An 18,893-nucleotide genomic window follows, 5' to 3' on the forward strand; every position below is an offset into this window, starting at 1 on the left:
TAAATACTTTTTGTATTTAAAACAAATTTTACTCATTAAATTGAACTTTTTAACAATCCGGATTTGAGAGCTCAAACCCTGAGTAAACAACGTCCTTAATAATCGATATAAACTAGATCTAAATAAAACTGATTCAAAATACCGTAAGTCTTATTTTTATTTGTGAAAGTATGCGTCTGGTCTTTTCCGGACAATCTATCTCTCAGATATTGGTTTTAAAATTAGACAACAGTGACTTCATCAATAAAACGCTTGATTTTTACACATGTAGGTTGGTTGCTCAAGAGTTATTTTTATCATATGTTTTAAAAGTTGTAATTAATTGAAAGAAACAGATGAGCACCGTTGCAGTGCTTGGAGGGGGCATTGCCGGACTGTCTTCTGCCTACTTTCTCTCAAAACTGCCACTGACAAATATCTCCAAGGTAGAAAGCTTTAATTTTACAGACAGGTGTACAACAGTGGATAAATTTGATAGTTAAGTAACTTATGTTGTTTCAGTAAATTTTCGTCGTTTAAGACATTAACCAATAAAATTGCGAAAGGATATGATAAACAAATCTTCTTTAGAGGGAATAAGATGTGCAGATGGAATTAATTTTGTGTATAGGTTTTATATTAATGTATTTGATGATAAATTCTGTTGCTATTGATGACCTTGACTTATCATCGATTTACAAGTAGTCCTAGTCAAAACTTCCTCTTACAATTATCCAAACGAAGAGCATATTTTACTCCAATCTGCCCAGCACCACAGAAATCAGCCTTATGAACCCCAATATGTATGTACTGGAGGAAGAGCACTTTAATAACTAATATTTTTTTTAAACAGATTGTTGTCATTGAGGGGAGCAATCGCCTGGGAGGATGGATTCAGTCAGAAAGGCTGCAGGATGGCACGGTTTTGGAGGGAGGACCGCGGAGCTTCCGCTTTGGGGGGAAAGTGGAGGCCAAAACTCTAGAACTTGTAAGCAACACTCAATTACCTGCCCATATAAAGAGCAACAGTATATAAAGAGCAACACAAGCAACAGCTGCTTCCTAGTTCATATAAAGACAAACAAGAAAAGAACTGCGATCGCTAACGCCCGTTTCCCGCCTACTTTTTACATCCAAATATTTCGGAATTCCTGTCAGATATTCAAAAACTAAGTTTTCTACTAAAAAGTATAATCAAATCCTAATCAATTTATATCAAAATAAAATTTGTAATCAAATTATTAATTTTTTAACAAAAGTTTTGCTAACACGGGGTCTAAAAAAAATTCATTGAAATCGGTCTCTATGAGTGAGGAAAATATTATTTAGCGGCCAATATGTGCATAAAAACTTAATAATAACATATTTACGATTTATATTAAAGTAATATTTCATATTAATTTATATCTGTTAATTAGTTTTCAAAAAAATACAAAGCAAAATTCTTTTTTTGGAATGTATTGCGGTTTGTAGACATATGTTACCCCCCGTGAAACAACAAACCCTTTGGGAAAATATATTAAATGAAAATATACATAAATGTTTACATTATTATAAAAAATTAACTTTAATTAGACAACTTTCAAAAAATGACTTTTAGTTAGGCGGCTAGACAATGCTATCGTTCGCAGTCCTTTTTTTTGGTTCTGATTTACTTAGATAGGTACACATAATCATATTCTAATGATTTTTGAAATATAAATACAGCCTTTAAAGGGGCATGGTCACAATTTTTGTCAAAAATTATTTTTCCGATTTTAATGTTTACGATGCTTTAGTAAGGCATTTTTAATAGGCAACCAAAATTTGAGTGTCATTCGTTGCGTTTATATAAGCAAGTTGCAGAGCTTAAAATTCTTTGCTATGTAAACAAAGCTTTTGTCTACATTGTGAATGTTGAAGTGAAAATCCCAGTTATAGACCTAAAAAGAATGTGTTAAATGTTAGGAATTGTTTATTTATGCTTAAAATGAATAAGAAAAAAGACATTTTTGCTTGAAAAAGTTTTTTTACTGGTATATTGAACCTATGTAAACAAAAACAGGGCAAGAGGCTTGTTTACATAACAAAGAATTGTGAGCACTGTATCTTGCTTATAACTCTACGAATGACTCTCAAATTTTATTTGATCATTAGAAATGCATTCCTAAAGCATTGTAAATAATAAAAAACAGATAAATAAAATTTGAATAAAATTGTGACCATGCCCCTTTTAAAAATGATTCAATATTACAAGAAAAAAGATTCAATGGTTTTTGTAATGAAAGCATAAAGAGAATCATGAAATTATCTCCACCTGAATAATATAGTTACTTTTTATGCTGACTCTTTCTCAATATAAAAATAACTTGATTAACATCTGATCAGTACAAGTATTACAGAATTTATAGTTGAAAATAATCAATTTTTTCAGTACAAAATGTATTGCAAAATCATATTTTTCAATATTTCAAAGTCATATATACTCATTTTGCAGAAGCAGAAAACCATTTCTTACCAAATGTAATGTTTTTGAATGACAATGTAATACATACTGATATGATGGTATGAACAATTGAACTTCTATTCCATTTCAATATTCACAGATAGAAATGCTGGGTCTTCAAAATGATGTACATTCAGTACCAAGAGAGAAAATGGTACGAAGACTCTATTATGGAGGAAAATTGAAGGTTTTCCCTACAGGTATAAATTCAGACCTGGTTCTGTTTCTGTAGACTATGCTTAAATGCTCTGGTTATGGAGATTTAAAATGAATTACAATTGACTTCATTAAGATCCTTATATGAGAAAATAACACTCTTTCACTCATCGTTTGTTGAAAATATGTTCAGCTATTCCTTTCAATTTTTTATATCGTTGATTTAAAATGGAATAAACATCAGTGTTGAAATGTATTAAAATGAATGATAGCATATTTATTACATACCACATCAATATTGATAGCAATGACACATGGTTTCATTCAGATAAAGATCATTTAAACTCATTCTACAAGGCAACAACATTTTTCCTGTTCATGGTGCAGACAACAGGATTACTTTGACCTTATATTTTTCTGAATAAGCAGTGCATGAAGTAATTTTTTTTTTTTTTTTTTTTTTTTTTTTAATTTTTTTTACAGATTTTGATAAGTGGACTCTTGCAACCACTACCTTTAAAGGCGTGATGAAAGATCGATGGATGTTAACAAGAAAGGAAGATGAGTCGGTGAAATCCTTCATTGAGAAACGCTTTGGAAGCAGTCCTGAGGTAATGTTGTAGGAAATACAGCGGTAATTATAGATAGGAAATACAGTGGCAATTATTATATATAAGAAATACAGTGGTAATAGCGAGCGCAGCTTGCCGGCGCGCAGCGCCGGCGCGAAGCGAGCTCTACCGGCAAGGCGTGTGTGAATAGAAAATTCGGACTAGTTGCACATTCATTCAACGGATTTTTTTGGCGTCAGTAAATCGGACCAGTAATGCCTTGTTTTAATCGTCCCAGTAATTCCCTGTAAATATGGTTTCCCATTTCACACTCTCACGAGAACAAAATAAAAGAGTATGTACATCATGCATTGTAAATAAAATAATTCCATTACATAAGACTAACAGAGTTGTCGTTCCTTCGAGTGACGTCACAATGGATTTCTTGCACATTGATCCCACATACTTTTTCGGAGTCAGTAAATTTCGACCCACAATGCAATTTATCAATGTCGGACGATCTCACTAGACTTGATTTCTTCTCGCGAGAATCAAAGTAAAACTTTTGAGAAACAGAGAAATTGTGTAATTTCATGAATATCATGCTTTTTAAGTAAACAAAAGAGTATATTTCACTTAGTTTTTTTCCCCAGGGTTTTTCAAAGAGACAGATGACACTTGACCGACGTCAACTTTGACGTCACAATAAGGGGAAATTACTCTAAGTAGTCATTGTAAATCTGCTGGAATATAAATACCAAAATCCTCTCAAAATCTTGCAAAGCTAAAGAATGGGGACATCTTTTTTTTTTAATAGGAAACAGTTGTAACTTGCTCTCATTTGGATGAATGCTCACATTTATTTTATTCACTATATATTTACAGTAATTAATTTCCAGGAATGTTTTTTAAAAGGGGGCGCGGCAGCATCATTCAAAAAATATTTACAAGTATATAAAATGAAATTCTAATCCGGGTGAGGAATGGTGAGTGCGTAGTATGCATTTAGCTCTTTAACTGCTCAATGGTATCTTTATTTTCACATTTATTACATCCTCCCGGTGGGGGGGGGGGGGGGGGGTGTTTATAACCGATTTTCTTATATGATCAGCAATTATTTTTTTTAATACGTAAATTATATATTTTTTTTTAAACCGGGGGGGGGGGGGGGGGGGGGGGCTCTATATGATAGGTCAATTTTTTATATGTAAGTTTAAGAAAAATGTCTGCTGCAAGAAAAGAGGAAATAAACTGCAATAAACATTATGTTAAAATCGTTATTATTCAACAACATTGTAAAAACTGAGATAAATTCTATTTAAATAAATAAACAATCTTATAAATTATGAATTATGAAAATTTACAAGAAAAAATAGGCATGTTTATATTTTATTTTGCATTCAAATTCATTTACGTTACGTTGATACTTTTATTTTTATTGATTTATTATAATTCATTATTTGATCAAATGCTGCGCTCGCCCCAACGGTCGCACCGTAAAACATATTACTTATGTATGTAGATGGTACAATGGTAATATGTGCAAATATACAGCAGTAATATGTAGGAAAAGAGCTGTTTTATGTAGAAAATACAACTTCACTCGTGGTTGGCTAATGATATTCAGCTTTGAGAGAATCATGTTTATTTTAAATTGATTTATCATTAATTTTGAATACTTTAAAAAAAAAAAATGCAGGTAGTATTATGTTGTCAGGGAAAGTAACAAGCAAAGTAAAAATTAATTAAAGAAAAAACACATGAAAGAATTCACAAGTGTGCATGCATACCTTATAAGGTAAACAAAGTTTTAAGACAATGAAGACTTTCTTTAGCAGGAACTTCTGGGACTTTTCTATTGTCATATCCACAGATACAACACACTACAATACAGCTGTCTGTTGAAACTGTTCTTTTACAACATGTGTAAAACACAAGCAACACTAGATTCATTTTACTGATTGATTCTTCTTTCAATTTTGACAGATTATGGCATTTGTAGAATCCATGTTTCGAGGAATATATGCCAGCAGCTATGACAACATCAGCCATAAGTTCTCAATGTTAGGAAAATCAGAAAGTAAATCCTTGATCCATCTCACCCAGAAAATGGCTGAGGCTAAGAAAGGTAGATTAGTTTTTAACAGAGTTTAGTGAAAGGTTGTTTGTGTTGTTATGAACCAAAGGTAGCTTTGAACCCCTCCCCTCTAATGAGGAAATAAGTATTGAACCATTTAATTGTGGTATAGATTTGCTCTTTAATTTCTTTCTTAGCAAAGTGGAAAACTGAGAGCATTGACTTCAAAACCAATGTAAAATTGGTTATTTACTCTGTTAGTTAAAGTTTTCTATGATTAAACAAAACATGTGGGTATTAGATATGAGGATGCATGATTCACCACACTAAAGTTTTGAGTTTTTTACCGTATGCGCGGGGATATTTTATGCGGATTTAAGCTAACTGCATAACTAGTGTTTTCCCCCATATGTAAATACCTACTTTTACAGTATTGCAATCATGTACCGGGTACTTATGAATGAAGTTCTTATCGTAATTATGTATTAATTGATTTCATACAGAGCTGTTGAACTCGGATTCCGAGTTGGTGCGGCAAGCCGCTAAGGAGAATTGGGAAATCTACGGGTTGAGGAAGGGGACAGGGCAAATAGTTGATGGCCTGGTGGAAGCCTTAGAGCAAAACAGCAAAGTGGAGATATTGACAAACACACCGATTGATTCGATGGATTTGAACTCGTCACTTGCTTCTGTGGGATTTTTCATGTCATTTAATTAATGTACTTTCTGACGTTCTAATTCAGATATCATTATTAAATTAGTGTTTCCATTTTAAGCCAGATTTTACCGGAATTTTTTTTTTTATGTGTTGATTTGAACAATTAAACTTTATTTGTAGTTACGAAGTAAAGAAAAAGAAATAATTCAAGCAGACCATGTAATGAGCACAGTGCTCTCAAAAAGTAAGTTTCATTGTTGTAATTAAGTTTTATTTTGCTTTTTTGGTGATTTATGACTATGAATTATTTTTTCTCTATATTTGAACTTCTGTGTTGAAATTCCATATATTTTTTTTCTTTTTATAAAAAATACTGTATCTTTGGTAAATTTGGCACAGCAGAAAGGTTGGCTTACCTAATGAATGAAAAAAAAAATTAAAAAACAAAACAATGCCAAACCTTTCTTAGAGCATCTTTTATTTGGTAGTCTGTTGGAAAATTTTACTTTCGTAAAAAAAAATATGAATTAAGATTACAGTTTAAAAAACACCGAATAAGAAAAATTATTCTTGCCACCAGAATTATCCCTTTTCAAATGTTACCTGGCTTTTTGTGGTTTCAGATCTGTCCTCCATTCTCCCTGCCCAGCACCAAGAGTTAGGCGGGTTCTTGAGTAGCATACCCACGGTCTCGGTGGTGGTGGTTAACTTGGTTTATGACCAGGACTTGGAGGAAGTTCCACAGGCAAGATCAGAATATATAACATTCTGGAAATTCAAATCAACTACTGTGGTTTCATCAATATTCGTTGAAATATCAGTTTTCGTGGATTTCGTTTTTTTTAAGTTGATCCACGAAATTAAATGTTCACTGAAATGAAATTTCTATTAACATTTTTTATTGACTGGGTCATTGGCCACGAATTTACATATCCTTGAAACTGTGATTTTCGCTTTATCCACGAAAATTGATACCCTTGAATATTAATGAAACCACAGTAATGTACAGAGATGCCTGCTCAAACTGACATCTATTTTACATATTGTCCTTTCCAACTGATTTAGTGTAATTTAATGGAGTTTCATAATCTTCTTCATTGACATGGGCGTCTGAAGACATACTAATTATACCAAAATTTCATTTAATACAGTTCCTTTAGAAAGTTTTGTTTTGTGCAAAACCCAACACATTCATAGATCAAGGTCTAGATTCTGTGATGCTAGATATACAGTTGTGGTTGTTTGTTCTGTTTGGTCTTAAGTGAGTAACCTTTGTGTAATTCTTTACAGGGATTTGGGCACCTGCTTCCTTCTTCAGAGGACCCCCCAATACTGGGGGTGGTGTATGACTCTCGGGTCTTTCCAGAGCAAGGTCCTGTAAACACCACACGCTTGACGGTGAGAAAAAAAAAAGATTAAAAAATTTTCACTACTGTAAGCTAAAATTTTTTTTGAGGTTTGTGAGAGCCTAAAAAATGTGAATATTTCTCGCTGCGAACTAGCTATTTAATGTCTCTGATAGGCCTTATATATTAAAAATAATCTTTATCTTGATCATAAAAATTAGTCTTCACAAACCAGTTTATTTCCTGGTTAACCGCACAAAAAAAGTCGTCCTTAATAAAAGTTGTTTAACAGAATTTAATAGAATTAATCTCTTGATTACTGCTTATAAATGCAGGCAATGCCTTCGTATAATGTATCTTCGTTAATAAAAAACTAAATGATGGTGGAATGTTTAAAATGTAAGCAACATATATAAATGTATATGCATTATAGTTTCAGCATTTACTATACATGTATTTGGCAGAAAATCATTTTTCAACAAGATAGCATGAATTTTCAATTAGCCTGTTTTTGAATATGTCTATTCTTACACTTAAATGGCATTAAGTGATGTACCAGTACTTGTTTTAGCGGAAGTGGATTTAACCCAAAAATGTTAAAAATATTACATGGCTGAATGTTGTGCATTTTCAGTTTTATGACACACATATTATATACATGCTCATGTGTGTTGGTTGCTTTGAATAGAGTAGCCTTTCTTTGTTCATCCTTGAGTGTTTTTTTCTGGTTATGTTGCTTCTCATATATTTACAGGTGATGTTAGGAGGTGCCTGGATGAAGGAACTAGTGGAGAGAGTAGGCAGCTTAAACGACGAGTCTGTGCTAAATCTAACAAAGGAAACCCTACACAAACAAATGAACATTACAGCCTCACCTGTCCATACCAAAGTTCATTATCAAATGGTAAATTCTTAAACAAATTTACTGTTCATTAAATGGCTTACCTATTTACCCTCATCATTTCATCATTTTCATCTCTTACTTAAATTTGTAAAAAAAAAAGAAAAAAAAAAAGAAAAAATACCTTAGTTGCGATTTTGAATAAAAAGTATGTCTGGTAAATGATACCGTCTGTGACTTTTAACATTTGGATTGACTAATAATTATTGTCTTATATTTAAATTGATTTATTTACAGTATAAAGTTTTCCATTGGCAACTCTTTTTAAGGGGTTAAATTCATAGATATTATCCATCATTTAACTTACTAGAATTTTCCAGTAAACAGCGATCAGTGAAAAGAGCATTTAACTAGTACAAAATGGTCCATTCTGTATCTGTTGAATTTATACTGTATACAGGGAAATATTCGCCCCATTTCATTTTCGCCCTTGTCAGCGGGCGAATTTAAGTGTCAGATTATCTCTCTTTTAACAAAACTGTGTCTGGACAAATTCCAGACAGGGCTAAACAATTTAAGTGTTCAAGGGCGAAAATTACAATGGCAAAAATAACACTGTATACAGTATTATCATAATTCAGTTCTACCATATTCTGTTCTGTAAACAGCAAATTCATACAATTTTAAAAGAAAAATTTATGCTGATTTCAGGACTGTATACCCCAGCATACTGTGGGACACAGTCAGTTGCTGAAGCACATCTACTCCTACATCGACGAACACCAGCTTCCACTGAGGCTGGGGGGCTGTTCCTACAGAGAAATCGGGGTCACTGGCATTATATGTGACTCTCTGAAAGAAGCACTCTCTCTACACCATCAGATAGAAAACAAAAGATGAGGGCAAAATTCATGACCGGTGTAGAAATTAAAATTCGAGAAGTGTATTCATGCTTTAAGTTGCAGACTTGAAGTGACTATCTGTTGCAGAACATCATTTTTGTCAGATGGTGCATTCTCTAATAGTTTGCTGTGATTGTTGGATTAAAATCATGAAATTCATGATTTTAATGAATTCATTATTTGAATTTTAATTAATAAAAAGGTAAAATATTTCTTTGCTAATTATCCTTCAAACAGGAAAATTGCAATATGAAAATGTTTTTTTTTCAATATTTTTGTTGCAAAATGTACTTGAATATGAAAAATATTGTGCATGTTGTTTGAATATACCAGGATATATTTTGATGAGGTTTTGATGATTTTAAAATAGATCAATACATATACATACAATCACTATATGATCCAGGGAAGTACCATCCAACATCAGTTACACTTGTCAAATGTAATACTTTTTATTTCAAAGTGTGCAATTTAACTTTGTAAGCAAATGTTTTGCCTTTTTTAAAAAGTCAATTAAGTGACTCATTAGAGCCTAATGCCATCAGAAATTCATGACCTCTGGATAAGGGATGTTAGTGCAAGAGTTACATTTATTGTATTAGACTCTAAACAAAAACCCCATTATTAGCTCACCTGAGCCAAAGGCTCAAGTGAGCTTTTCTGATCACAATTTGTCCGTTGTCTGTCGTCGTTGTCGTTGTCGGCGTCGGCGTTGTAAACTTTTCACATTTTCATCTTCTTCTCAAGAACCACTGGGCAGATTTCAACCAAATTTGGCACAAAGCACCACTAGGTGACGGGGATTCAAGTTTGTTCAAATGAAGGGTCACGCCCTCTTTAAAGGGGAGATAATTGAGAATTATTGAAAATTTGTTGGTATTTTTCAAAAATCTTCTTCTCAAAAACTATTCGGCCTGAAAAGCTCAAACTTGTGTGGAGGCATCCTCAGGTAGTGTAGATTCAAGTTTGTTCAAATCATGGTCCCCAGGGGTAGGGAGTGGTGGGTGGATCAAGTTTTACAAAGAAATATATAGACAAAATCCTTAAAAATCTTCTTCTAAAAAACTATCAGGCCAGAAAAGCTCAAATTAAAATGGGAGCCTCCTCAGATAGTGTAGATTCAAGTTTGTTCAAATCATGGTCCCCGGGGGTAGGGTGGGGCCACAATGGGGGGATCAAGTTTTACATAGGAATATATAGAGAAAATCTTTAAAAATCTTCTTCTAAAAAATTATTTGGCCAGAGAAGCTCAAACCAAAGTTGAAGCTTCCTCAGGTAGTGTAGATTCAAGTTTGTTCAAATCATGGTCTCCGGGGCTAGGGTGGGGCCACAATAAGGGGATCAAGTTTTACATAGAAATATATAGACAAAATCTTTAAAAATCATCTTCTAAAAAAGATCATTGTATTATAGGCCAGAAAAGCTCAAATTAAAATGGAAGCATCCTCAGGTAGTGTAGATTCAAGTTTGTTCAAATTATGGTCCTCGGGGTAGGGTGGGGCCACAAGAGGGGGGTCATGTTTTACATAGGAATATATTGAAATTTTTTTTAAAAATCTTCTTCTCAAAAACTATAAGGTCAGAAAAGCTTAAATTTGAGTGGAGACATCCTCAGGTAGTGTAGATTCAAGTTTGTTCAAATTATGGTCCCCAGGGGTAGGGTGGGGCCACAATTAGGGGATCAAGTTTTACATAGGAATATATAGACAAAATCTTTAAAAATCTTCTTCTAAAAAACTATCAGGCCAGAAAAGCTCAAATTAAAATGGAAGCATCCTCAGGTAGTGTAGATTCAAGTTTGTTCAAATTATGGTCCCCGGGGGTAGGGTGGGGCCACAAGAGGGGGTCAAGTTTTACATAGAAATATATAGAAAAAATCTTTAAAATGTTCTTCTAAAAAACTATCAGGCCAGAAAAGCTCAAATTAAAATGGAAGCATCCTCAGGTAGTGTAGATTCAAGTTTGTTCAAATTATGGTCCCCGGGGGTAGGGTGGGGCCACAAGAGGGGGGTCATGTTTTACATAGGAATATATCGAAAATTTTTTTAAAAATCTTCTTCTCAAAAACTATAAGGCCAGAAAAGCTTAAATTTGAGTGGAAGCATCCTCAGATAGTGTAGATTCAAGTTTGTTCAAATCATGGTCCCCAGGGGTAGGCTGGGGCCACAATTAGGGGATAAATTTTTATACAGGAATATATAGAGAAAATCTTTAAAAAAAATTCTTTTCAAAACTTTATGGCCAAGAAAGCTCAAATTGTAACCATCCTCAGATAATGTAGATTCAAGTTTGTTCAAATCATGGTCCCTGGGGGTAGGGCGGGGCCACAATGGGGGATAAATTTTTATATATAGAGAAAATCTTTAAAAATCTTCTTCTCAAAACTATAAGGCCAGGAAAGCCCAAATTTAAGTGGAAGCATCCCAAGATTGTAAAGATTCAAGTGTGTTTAAATAATAGTCATGGGGTATGGTGAGGCCACAATGGGGGATGAATTTTTACATAGGAATATATAGAGAAAATTTTTAATATCTTCTTTTTAAAGACTATTTGGCCAGAAAAGCCTAAACTTGTGTAGAGGCATCCTCAGATAGTGTAAATTCAAGTTTGCAAAATCACAGTCCCTAGTGATAGGGCTGGGCCGTGATGGCGGTTTGAATTTTTACATAGGAATATATAGAGAAAAATCTTTTAAAATATTCTGGGAAAGTTTTCGGTCCAAAACTCAGTACTTAGTGTGAAAGCACAGGTTATGCAGATTTAAGTTTGATGAAACCATGATTCCCTAGAGAAAAGGGGGCCACAAAATGGAGGGGGGGGGGGTAAATTGGAATAGAGAAAAATCTTCTTACAGGTACAACAACAAAAGGGGCTTGGTATTTACCCCAAAAAAGAGGTGGATAAAAATTGGCAGATTTTCTATTTTTTTTAGCAAGATCTACTGTACTTAGTTGTCAAGATATTTTGATACTGTAATGCTAATATGATCAGAATTAAGGCAATTGTTGCTCAGGTGAGCGATGTGGCCCCTGGGCCTCTTGTTTTTTACTAACTTTTCTTACTTTCCTTGGCATTTAGCAGTCAAGTTTATGTTACAGTAGCATTGAGCATGGAGAACTGAGTCCACGTGGAAAATATAAATGGCACGCATGTGTATAAGTTTCTGGGGCTCCTTTCATAAATTAAGAGGCCTAAATTTTGGGTCTAACTTTGGTCTAGTCCGAGGACTTTTACCAAAACGTAGTTGGGCGTATTTTGCATTTCATAAAGCGGCTTAACTAATATTTCTCTCTCTCTCTCTCTCTCTCTCTCTCTCTCTCTCTCTCTCTCTCTCTCACATTTACTCAATACATGCAACTTAATTCGCAGTTGTGGTAAAATAACAACCGTCGTTTCATAATATATATGCTTACTTACGTTTACACCCGAACTTTCGCCCACCAATGAGTGGACGTAAAATTTTGGCTACATGTAACTTTAGTCGGAAGTAAAGATGCACTTTAAAACAATGAAACGCAAATATTCGAACTAACCGGCGTAGCGCTAGTCTGGTGTAATGAAGTTAAACCCTTGAGTCCCTGTACCTACATGTAGTAGCAAAGTAAGTGTAAAGTATGAATCAATTTAGACTAAAATGGTAATGGAGTGCCCATGAAGCATTATTCATATTATTATAGGATTGGAGCGCACAATGCGTTAGATATCCCTCACTCGGATGAATGAATAAATGTAAAATTATTCCTGTTGGTTTGTATACTAGTACATTGTTTGTTGTATATATTTCAAGATACAAATCTAAAAGCGTGCTTTTATTCTGTAAAGATGACATGTTTCCAAATTAAGTCCCACATACGCCTAAATCTTGACCATTCACTGTGCTTAATCGCTTAAGTACAAGCGGACAATACCTATTCCACCGAATATAGGATATTTTTAAACGACATATATACGTACATCTCTTAAATACAGACATATTACATTTTAAGATGTGCATCAGTACATGCATGATATCATCTAACCATTAACAAACATACATTTACTCTGTACTTTTTACAATATCTGACTGTGTTAGCGATGTTATAATAATTGTTATTTGAAATTATTTGTACTGGGCAGGAACATTATGTATTTTGGATCGTAATTTGAAGATTTAAAGAAAAATATTTCCAAAATAATACTATTGAATTAAAAAAACAAGAGGCCCATGGGCCACATCGCTTAACAGAGTCATAATTCAAACTAACTGGACAATGTAGTATAATAAATGTAGATCTTGTATAAATAAAAGTCCATTTTTTTTACCTTGGATATTCTTATGTTTATAATCAAGTCCCTTTTCTAAAAGGATGATTTTATAGTCATATCACTTGTTGAGCATTGCAGTTTTCAAAAAGATTCTAAACATTTGTTTATGTATGGGATATAAACCTACATCAAACTCTGAACCCTTTGTGAGGCCGAAGAATCGTCCAGGGCCAAAGTCTAAACAATTTGAAAGAATCAGCAATATGTCAATATGCTTGCATATAAGGAACACCATATATAATAACATTTCATTTTTTTAATAATTCAAATATTTTCCTTTGTAAAATTGGAATCCCATTGTGGCCCCACCCTACAAAATTTTGATTTGAAAGAATTTAACTCTACATTATCTGACGTTGCTTCCAGTAAAATTACAGCTACATTCTAGGCAAGTGGTTTAAAGAAAAAGATATTTTAATTTTTTTTTCTATTTTTATATTCCTATGTAAATTTTTGTCATCCTCCCAATGTTGTGACCCCTCCCCCCCCCCTCCCCTCCCGGGACCATGATTTGAACAAACTTGAATCTATCCTACCTGAGGATGCTTTCACACAATTTCAGCTTTCCTGGCTGATTAGTTTCCGAGAAGATTTTAAAAGATTTACTCTATATATTCCTAAGTAAAAGTTCGACCCCCCTCAATTGTAACTCCATCCTACCCCCGGGGCCATTATTTTTTCAAATTTTTATCTACATTACATAAGGATCTTCCACATAAGTTTCAGCTTTCCTGGCTGATTATTTCTGAGAAGATTTTTAAATTTTTACTCTATATATTCCAATGTACAACTTTGATCCTATCCTCCCATTGTGACCCAACCTTACCCCCGGAGACCATGATTTGAATAAACTTTAATCTACACCCTTTGAGGGTGCTTCCACACAAGTTTCAGCTTTTCTGATCAAGTAGTTTTTGAGAAGAACATTTCAAAAGATTTACACTGTATATTCCTATGTTAAATTACGACCCCTATTGTGGCCCCACCCTATCCCTGGAGGTCATGATTTTCACAACTTTAAATCTACACTACATGAGGAAGTTTCCACACAAGTTTCAGCTTTACTGGCTGATTGGTTTTTGAGAAGAAGATTTTTAAGATTTACTCTATATATTCTATGTAAAACTTTGACCCCCACATTGTGGCCCCACTTTACCCCCGGGGACAATGATTTGAAGAAAAAAACTTGAATCTGCACTATCTGAAGATGATTCACACAAGTTTCAGCTTTTCTGGCCAAATGGTTTCTAAGAAGATTTTTGAAAAATATCAACAAATTTACAATAAGCCCTAATTATCTCCCCTTGAACGAGAGCATGGCCCTTCATTTTCACAAACCTGAATCATCTTCACCCAATAATGCTTTGTTCCAAGTTTGGCTGAAATTGGCCGAGTGGTTCTGGAGAAGAAGTCGAAAATGTAAAAAGTTTACAGACAGGAATATGGACGGACGGACACCGGACAAAAAGTGATCAGAAAAGCTCACTTGGGCTAACAAATAAAAGAGTGTTTTATCTAAAAGGAAGTTAAAGTGCAGAAATTAAAAAGACACTTTTTAAGAACACCCTCTCAGCTAAGAGGAAGCATCTGCAATTTGCCTATCACACTAAGCTACGATGACACATAACAGTCTCAGTGAATAACTTTAACAGTTTGACAATTATAGATGGAGTAAGAAGTTTTTTGTGAAAACCACAAATTTTGATCCATACTAGGTCCAGACTCCACTTTAATAAATCAATAATAAAACAGAATGGAAATTTATCAGATAAACTAAAGTACTTTTAGGATGGAGTCAAGACCCATCCATACCAAATTTTAACAATTTAGAATAGTTAATGGTCAAGATTAAGACATTAAATGTCTCGTTCTTAATTTGGAATTATACCCCTTTTGTTTACAGAATGAAAGTGAAATGTATAGAATAAACAATTAAAATACACAAAGCAGAAATAAATATTTTAGCAAATTTGAAAAAAAAGTTTTATTTTATTGCTCCAAATGGGGGATATATAACGCCTTGTACGCCCTTGTCCTTTTGATATGAATTGGTCTAGACTTCATCCTAAAAGTACTTTTATATGAATTAAGCTCGATAAGTTTTCATTCATTTTTTGTTAATTATTGGTTTCTTAAAATGGAATCTAGACTAGGTTTAGTGGAAAAATATTAATGGTTTTTAATAGAACGTTTTTTATCTTTATTAATAGCTTTAATATTATAAAAGTTTTTTCAATATTTTTGTAATGTGATGTTAACGTATCTCAGCGTACGAGATAAGCGGAGGCTTGTATAAACCCCTTGTCGGCTGAGAGTCCTCGAATCGTAGTGGTTCTTTTCGTTTTAATGTCTGTGCGTTTACTTCCTTTTTTAGTAAAACTGTTTCCAAGTAAAGATTATCATTGGAAATGTTTAAAACCACACAGATAACGACTAAAAGAAGAAAAGGATAGCAAGGATATGCCCCAAATCTATATAAAGTTGGTAATTGCAACATGAAATCTTCAAATTAGAAATTTATAAGTATTAATGCATTATGATAATTAATAGAGACCCTAACTTTGTTTTAACATATCACATTCTTTCCTATCATCAGCTGCATCCCTTTTTTCCTATATATATAGACCCACAAGTTGAGAAAACGATTTTTTAATAATTGAAGAATTTTCATAAAAAGAAATGCTCAAGTAACTTTATCCAAGAGGTCATAAATTGACAATTTTGATAGAGGTACTACGTATACTGTTTATATTGACCATGTAAACATAAATATATTCGCATACAAAAATAACAAAACAAATTTAAAAGTATAAAAATCTTCATTTCAATCAACAATCGTAACAAAAATAAATACATGTACATATTGTATGTTGACAAAGGAAAAAAAAGAAGCCTTAACATTGATGATAACCCTAAAGAATAGAAAAATAGAGAGTTTAATAAGTGATAATAAAGGAAGGATAAGGTGTCATCTAGATCAACTCCTTAGGGAACCTAAAACCAATGATCATGGAGAACCTCAAACCAATCACCCTGTCCAATTAGTGTGCATACCATGGCGCCAGTCTGGAAGAAAAAGAAGTACAAAGTTACAAAGGAGAAGTTTAATAAATTAAATAATTATACTTCTAACAAATTCTGTATATTTTTAAGTTTTTAATTCTGGATTTTATTATCAATCACATTTTAACAGTAAAATCCGCTTGTGAGAAACTGCAAAGGGGCGCTCAAAGTCTGTCTCATCCTCCAGATTTGTTGAAAAATGATGACAAATGTCTCGCTACAACACTAGTTTCCCTCTCTAATGTTGCAACGAAGTTACATTTGGGCTCACTCTTTATTTTTTTTTTACAGTTGCTTTTACACTGCAGGCACCTATAGACTAGTGGAAAAGACAGGTGCATCAACGAGTTAAATGAAGTTGTAAAGGTTAAAAACTGTATGTTCTGCTGATAGGAATCTTCTTTTTTTTTTATAGAAAGTGTTATTTAATTAATTGGGCGAGCACTTAGAACACGTCTGCCATTCCCTCAGAGGTAAATAAGCTATGCAACATATTTTAGTCATTTTAGTACTTTTGTTTTCGGATCATATACCAGCTGGTGTGTAGCAATAAGTGTAATGGAATTGCTTAAACTATAAATAATAAGTTTATAATTGGCTGTTGATATCATCGGAAATGTTTTATCTTTGTTTATGTATTAGATTGTGCAGGGTCGGCATAAACTGAAGAAAGCAACACGTTTATTGTATTTGCCTTGTTACTTACCATTGTTACTTTTTTGGATTTATTATCACCTATTTTAGTACTATTATTCAGAAATTAGTACAAAAAGAATAAATGCCTTCATAATATTTTTCATACCGATCTTATTGTGGTAAAACCTTCAAATATTATGGAAGTAGCAAGACAAATTTCTTAATTGATTTATAATAGTGAGATGTTATGACCAAATATACTTTTATTCATTCAATTTCAAAACTTCTCTTCCATCGTACCAGAAAAATTTATTTAGAGCGATTTTAAAAACTATTCACACTATATATAGGCACACTTGATGATCGATATTTAAGAAAAGCCGTGTTGCTAAGATTTGAATCGTAAATCTGTTGACATTATGTTAAGAAAGCAGAGGTACAAAAATGATTTGCAAAATGTAAAATCAATACTCAGTAGTCCAATGTATATGGGCTTTAAAGCTAATGTATAACCCAACATTTTTACCATGCACATTTGGGAAACTTTTACATGCATTGCTCTGAATTGGGATAATATAAAGCCCCATATACTCCCATACCGTTCAAGTTGCATTAAACAGGTACCAAAAGGAAAGACTTTTAATAGGGGTCAAATGTAAAATGGTGATTGTTATCCTATGTCATTATGAAAACTTTTAGAAAATTTGTGAAATCGATGTGCCTATGATGAAAAAAAAAACGACATAATCATGCATAAATAAACTCGAACGATGGCTTGTACGATTTCCTCATTTATCCACTTCTTACATTGAAAGTTTATGACTCACGCATTCAAGTCTGTTACACCTAAGTTATGAACCATTGGCGGTAATAACCAAGATAGTCTTTAAGCGTATTACAACTCACACAACCACTAGCTTAGCTAGTGTCCTTTCTGATATATTTCATTTTATCAAATAAAATATACATGACTAGTAGTCATGTTGTATATTTTATTTGATAAAATAAAATATATCAGAAAGGACACTAGGGCAAGAGTTTACGTACGTTTTCAAGGTGTTTAGGCAAAACCTGGAGCGATTTTTTCTCCTGTAGCTAACTTACGTTTTTTTTAGAAGTTTCATTGAGGACAAGTTACGTTATTGCCAAAGAAATCTTTATCAAATAACTAATAAATGTGTGTTCAACAGAAGGCATAAGAGCTTAAATGCATGGTCATTCAAGTTTAAATCAACTCTGTTAAAAAAAATCAAAGATTAGATGTTTAATACCTGTACCGTTTGAAAATCAATACAAAACAAGAGGCCCATGGGGCCACATCGCTCACCTGAGCAACAATGGGCGTTCAAAAGATATTGTGCCATATGGTCCCTCGGTAGAAAAACCAAAAAATAAATATTGTAAAGTATTCGGATTTTACACTTTTTTTTGTATACATGTAATCTTTGACATTGTACCTTCATGAAATACTATTTTTTACCAGAATAAGAAAATTCTACGCAAGATATAAAACTAAACATTTGGTAGAGGTATACTGTTAAGTTGTTAACTTCCAAATCCCTATATTTTCGTTCTGCCCCCCCCCCCCCCCCCCACTTTGTAAAGCGATCAAAATATATGAGTGCATATAGGTACATTTTTTTCATCAACTACTCAGTACTTACTAGTTATTGTTTTAAAAAAAAAAATAATAGTTATTGTTTTTTATTTTAAAAACCCTACATGTATAGATGTGAAGAAGAAAATTGTACCTCAATGTGCTCAATTCCTCAAATTAAAAACATTCAAAAATTTTATTTGTCTTCTCCATTATAATTAAATGACTGTTATTTACTTCGCGTACAAACCAGGATAATTTTCCGCTGTGATATTCTTAGGAATAGCGATAATTACT

General features: G+C 33.1%; 1 protein-coding gene across 1 annotated transcript; it reads left to right on the top strand.

The window, feature by feature from the left end:
- Window positions 1-243: 243 nt before the first annotated feature.
- Window positions 244-9,203, top strand: LOC128182552 (protoporphyrinogen oxidase-like). The gene is made up of 11 exons (XM_052851268.1): window positions 244-425; window positions 833-967; window positions 2,565-2,664; window positions 3,104-3,231; window positions 5,158-5,299; window positions 5,752-5,939; window positions 6,087-6,150; window positions 6,530-6,651; window positions 7,197-7,304; window positions 8,007-8,156; window positions 8,805-9,203. Exons 1-11 carry the CDS (start codon window positions 336-338, stop codon window positions 8,991-8,993), a joined length of 1,416 nt encoding a protein of 471 aa, XP_052707228.1. The 5' UTR covers window positions 244-335; the 3' UTR covers window positions 8,994-9,203.
- The last annotated feature ends 9,690 nt before the right edge of the window (window positions 9,204-18,893 follow it).

Source organism: Crassostrea angulata, chromosome 4 (genome assembly GCF_025612915.1).
Source record: "Crassostrea angulata isolate pt1a10 chromosome 4, ASM2561291v2, whole genome shotgun sequence".
NCBI classification, from domain to species: domain Eukaryota; kingdom Metazoa; phylum Mollusca; class Bivalvia; order Ostreida; family Ostreidae; genus Magallana; species Magallana angulata.

Excerpts from the sequence above, each read along its gene's own strand:
- LOC128182552 (XM_052851268.1), top strand. The coding sequence starts at position 336 with ATGAGCACCGTTGCAGTGCTTGGAGGGGGCATTGCCGGACTGTCTTCT. Across the intron at positions 968-2,564 it reads AGGCCAAAACTCTAGAACTT|ATAGAAATGCTGGGTCTTCA; the intron begins GTAAGCAACACT and ends CAATATTCACAG. Across the intron at positions 2,665-3,103 it reads ATTGAAGGTTTTCCCTACAG|ATTTTGATAAGTGGACTCTT; the intron begins GTATAAATTCAG and ends TTTTTTTTACAG.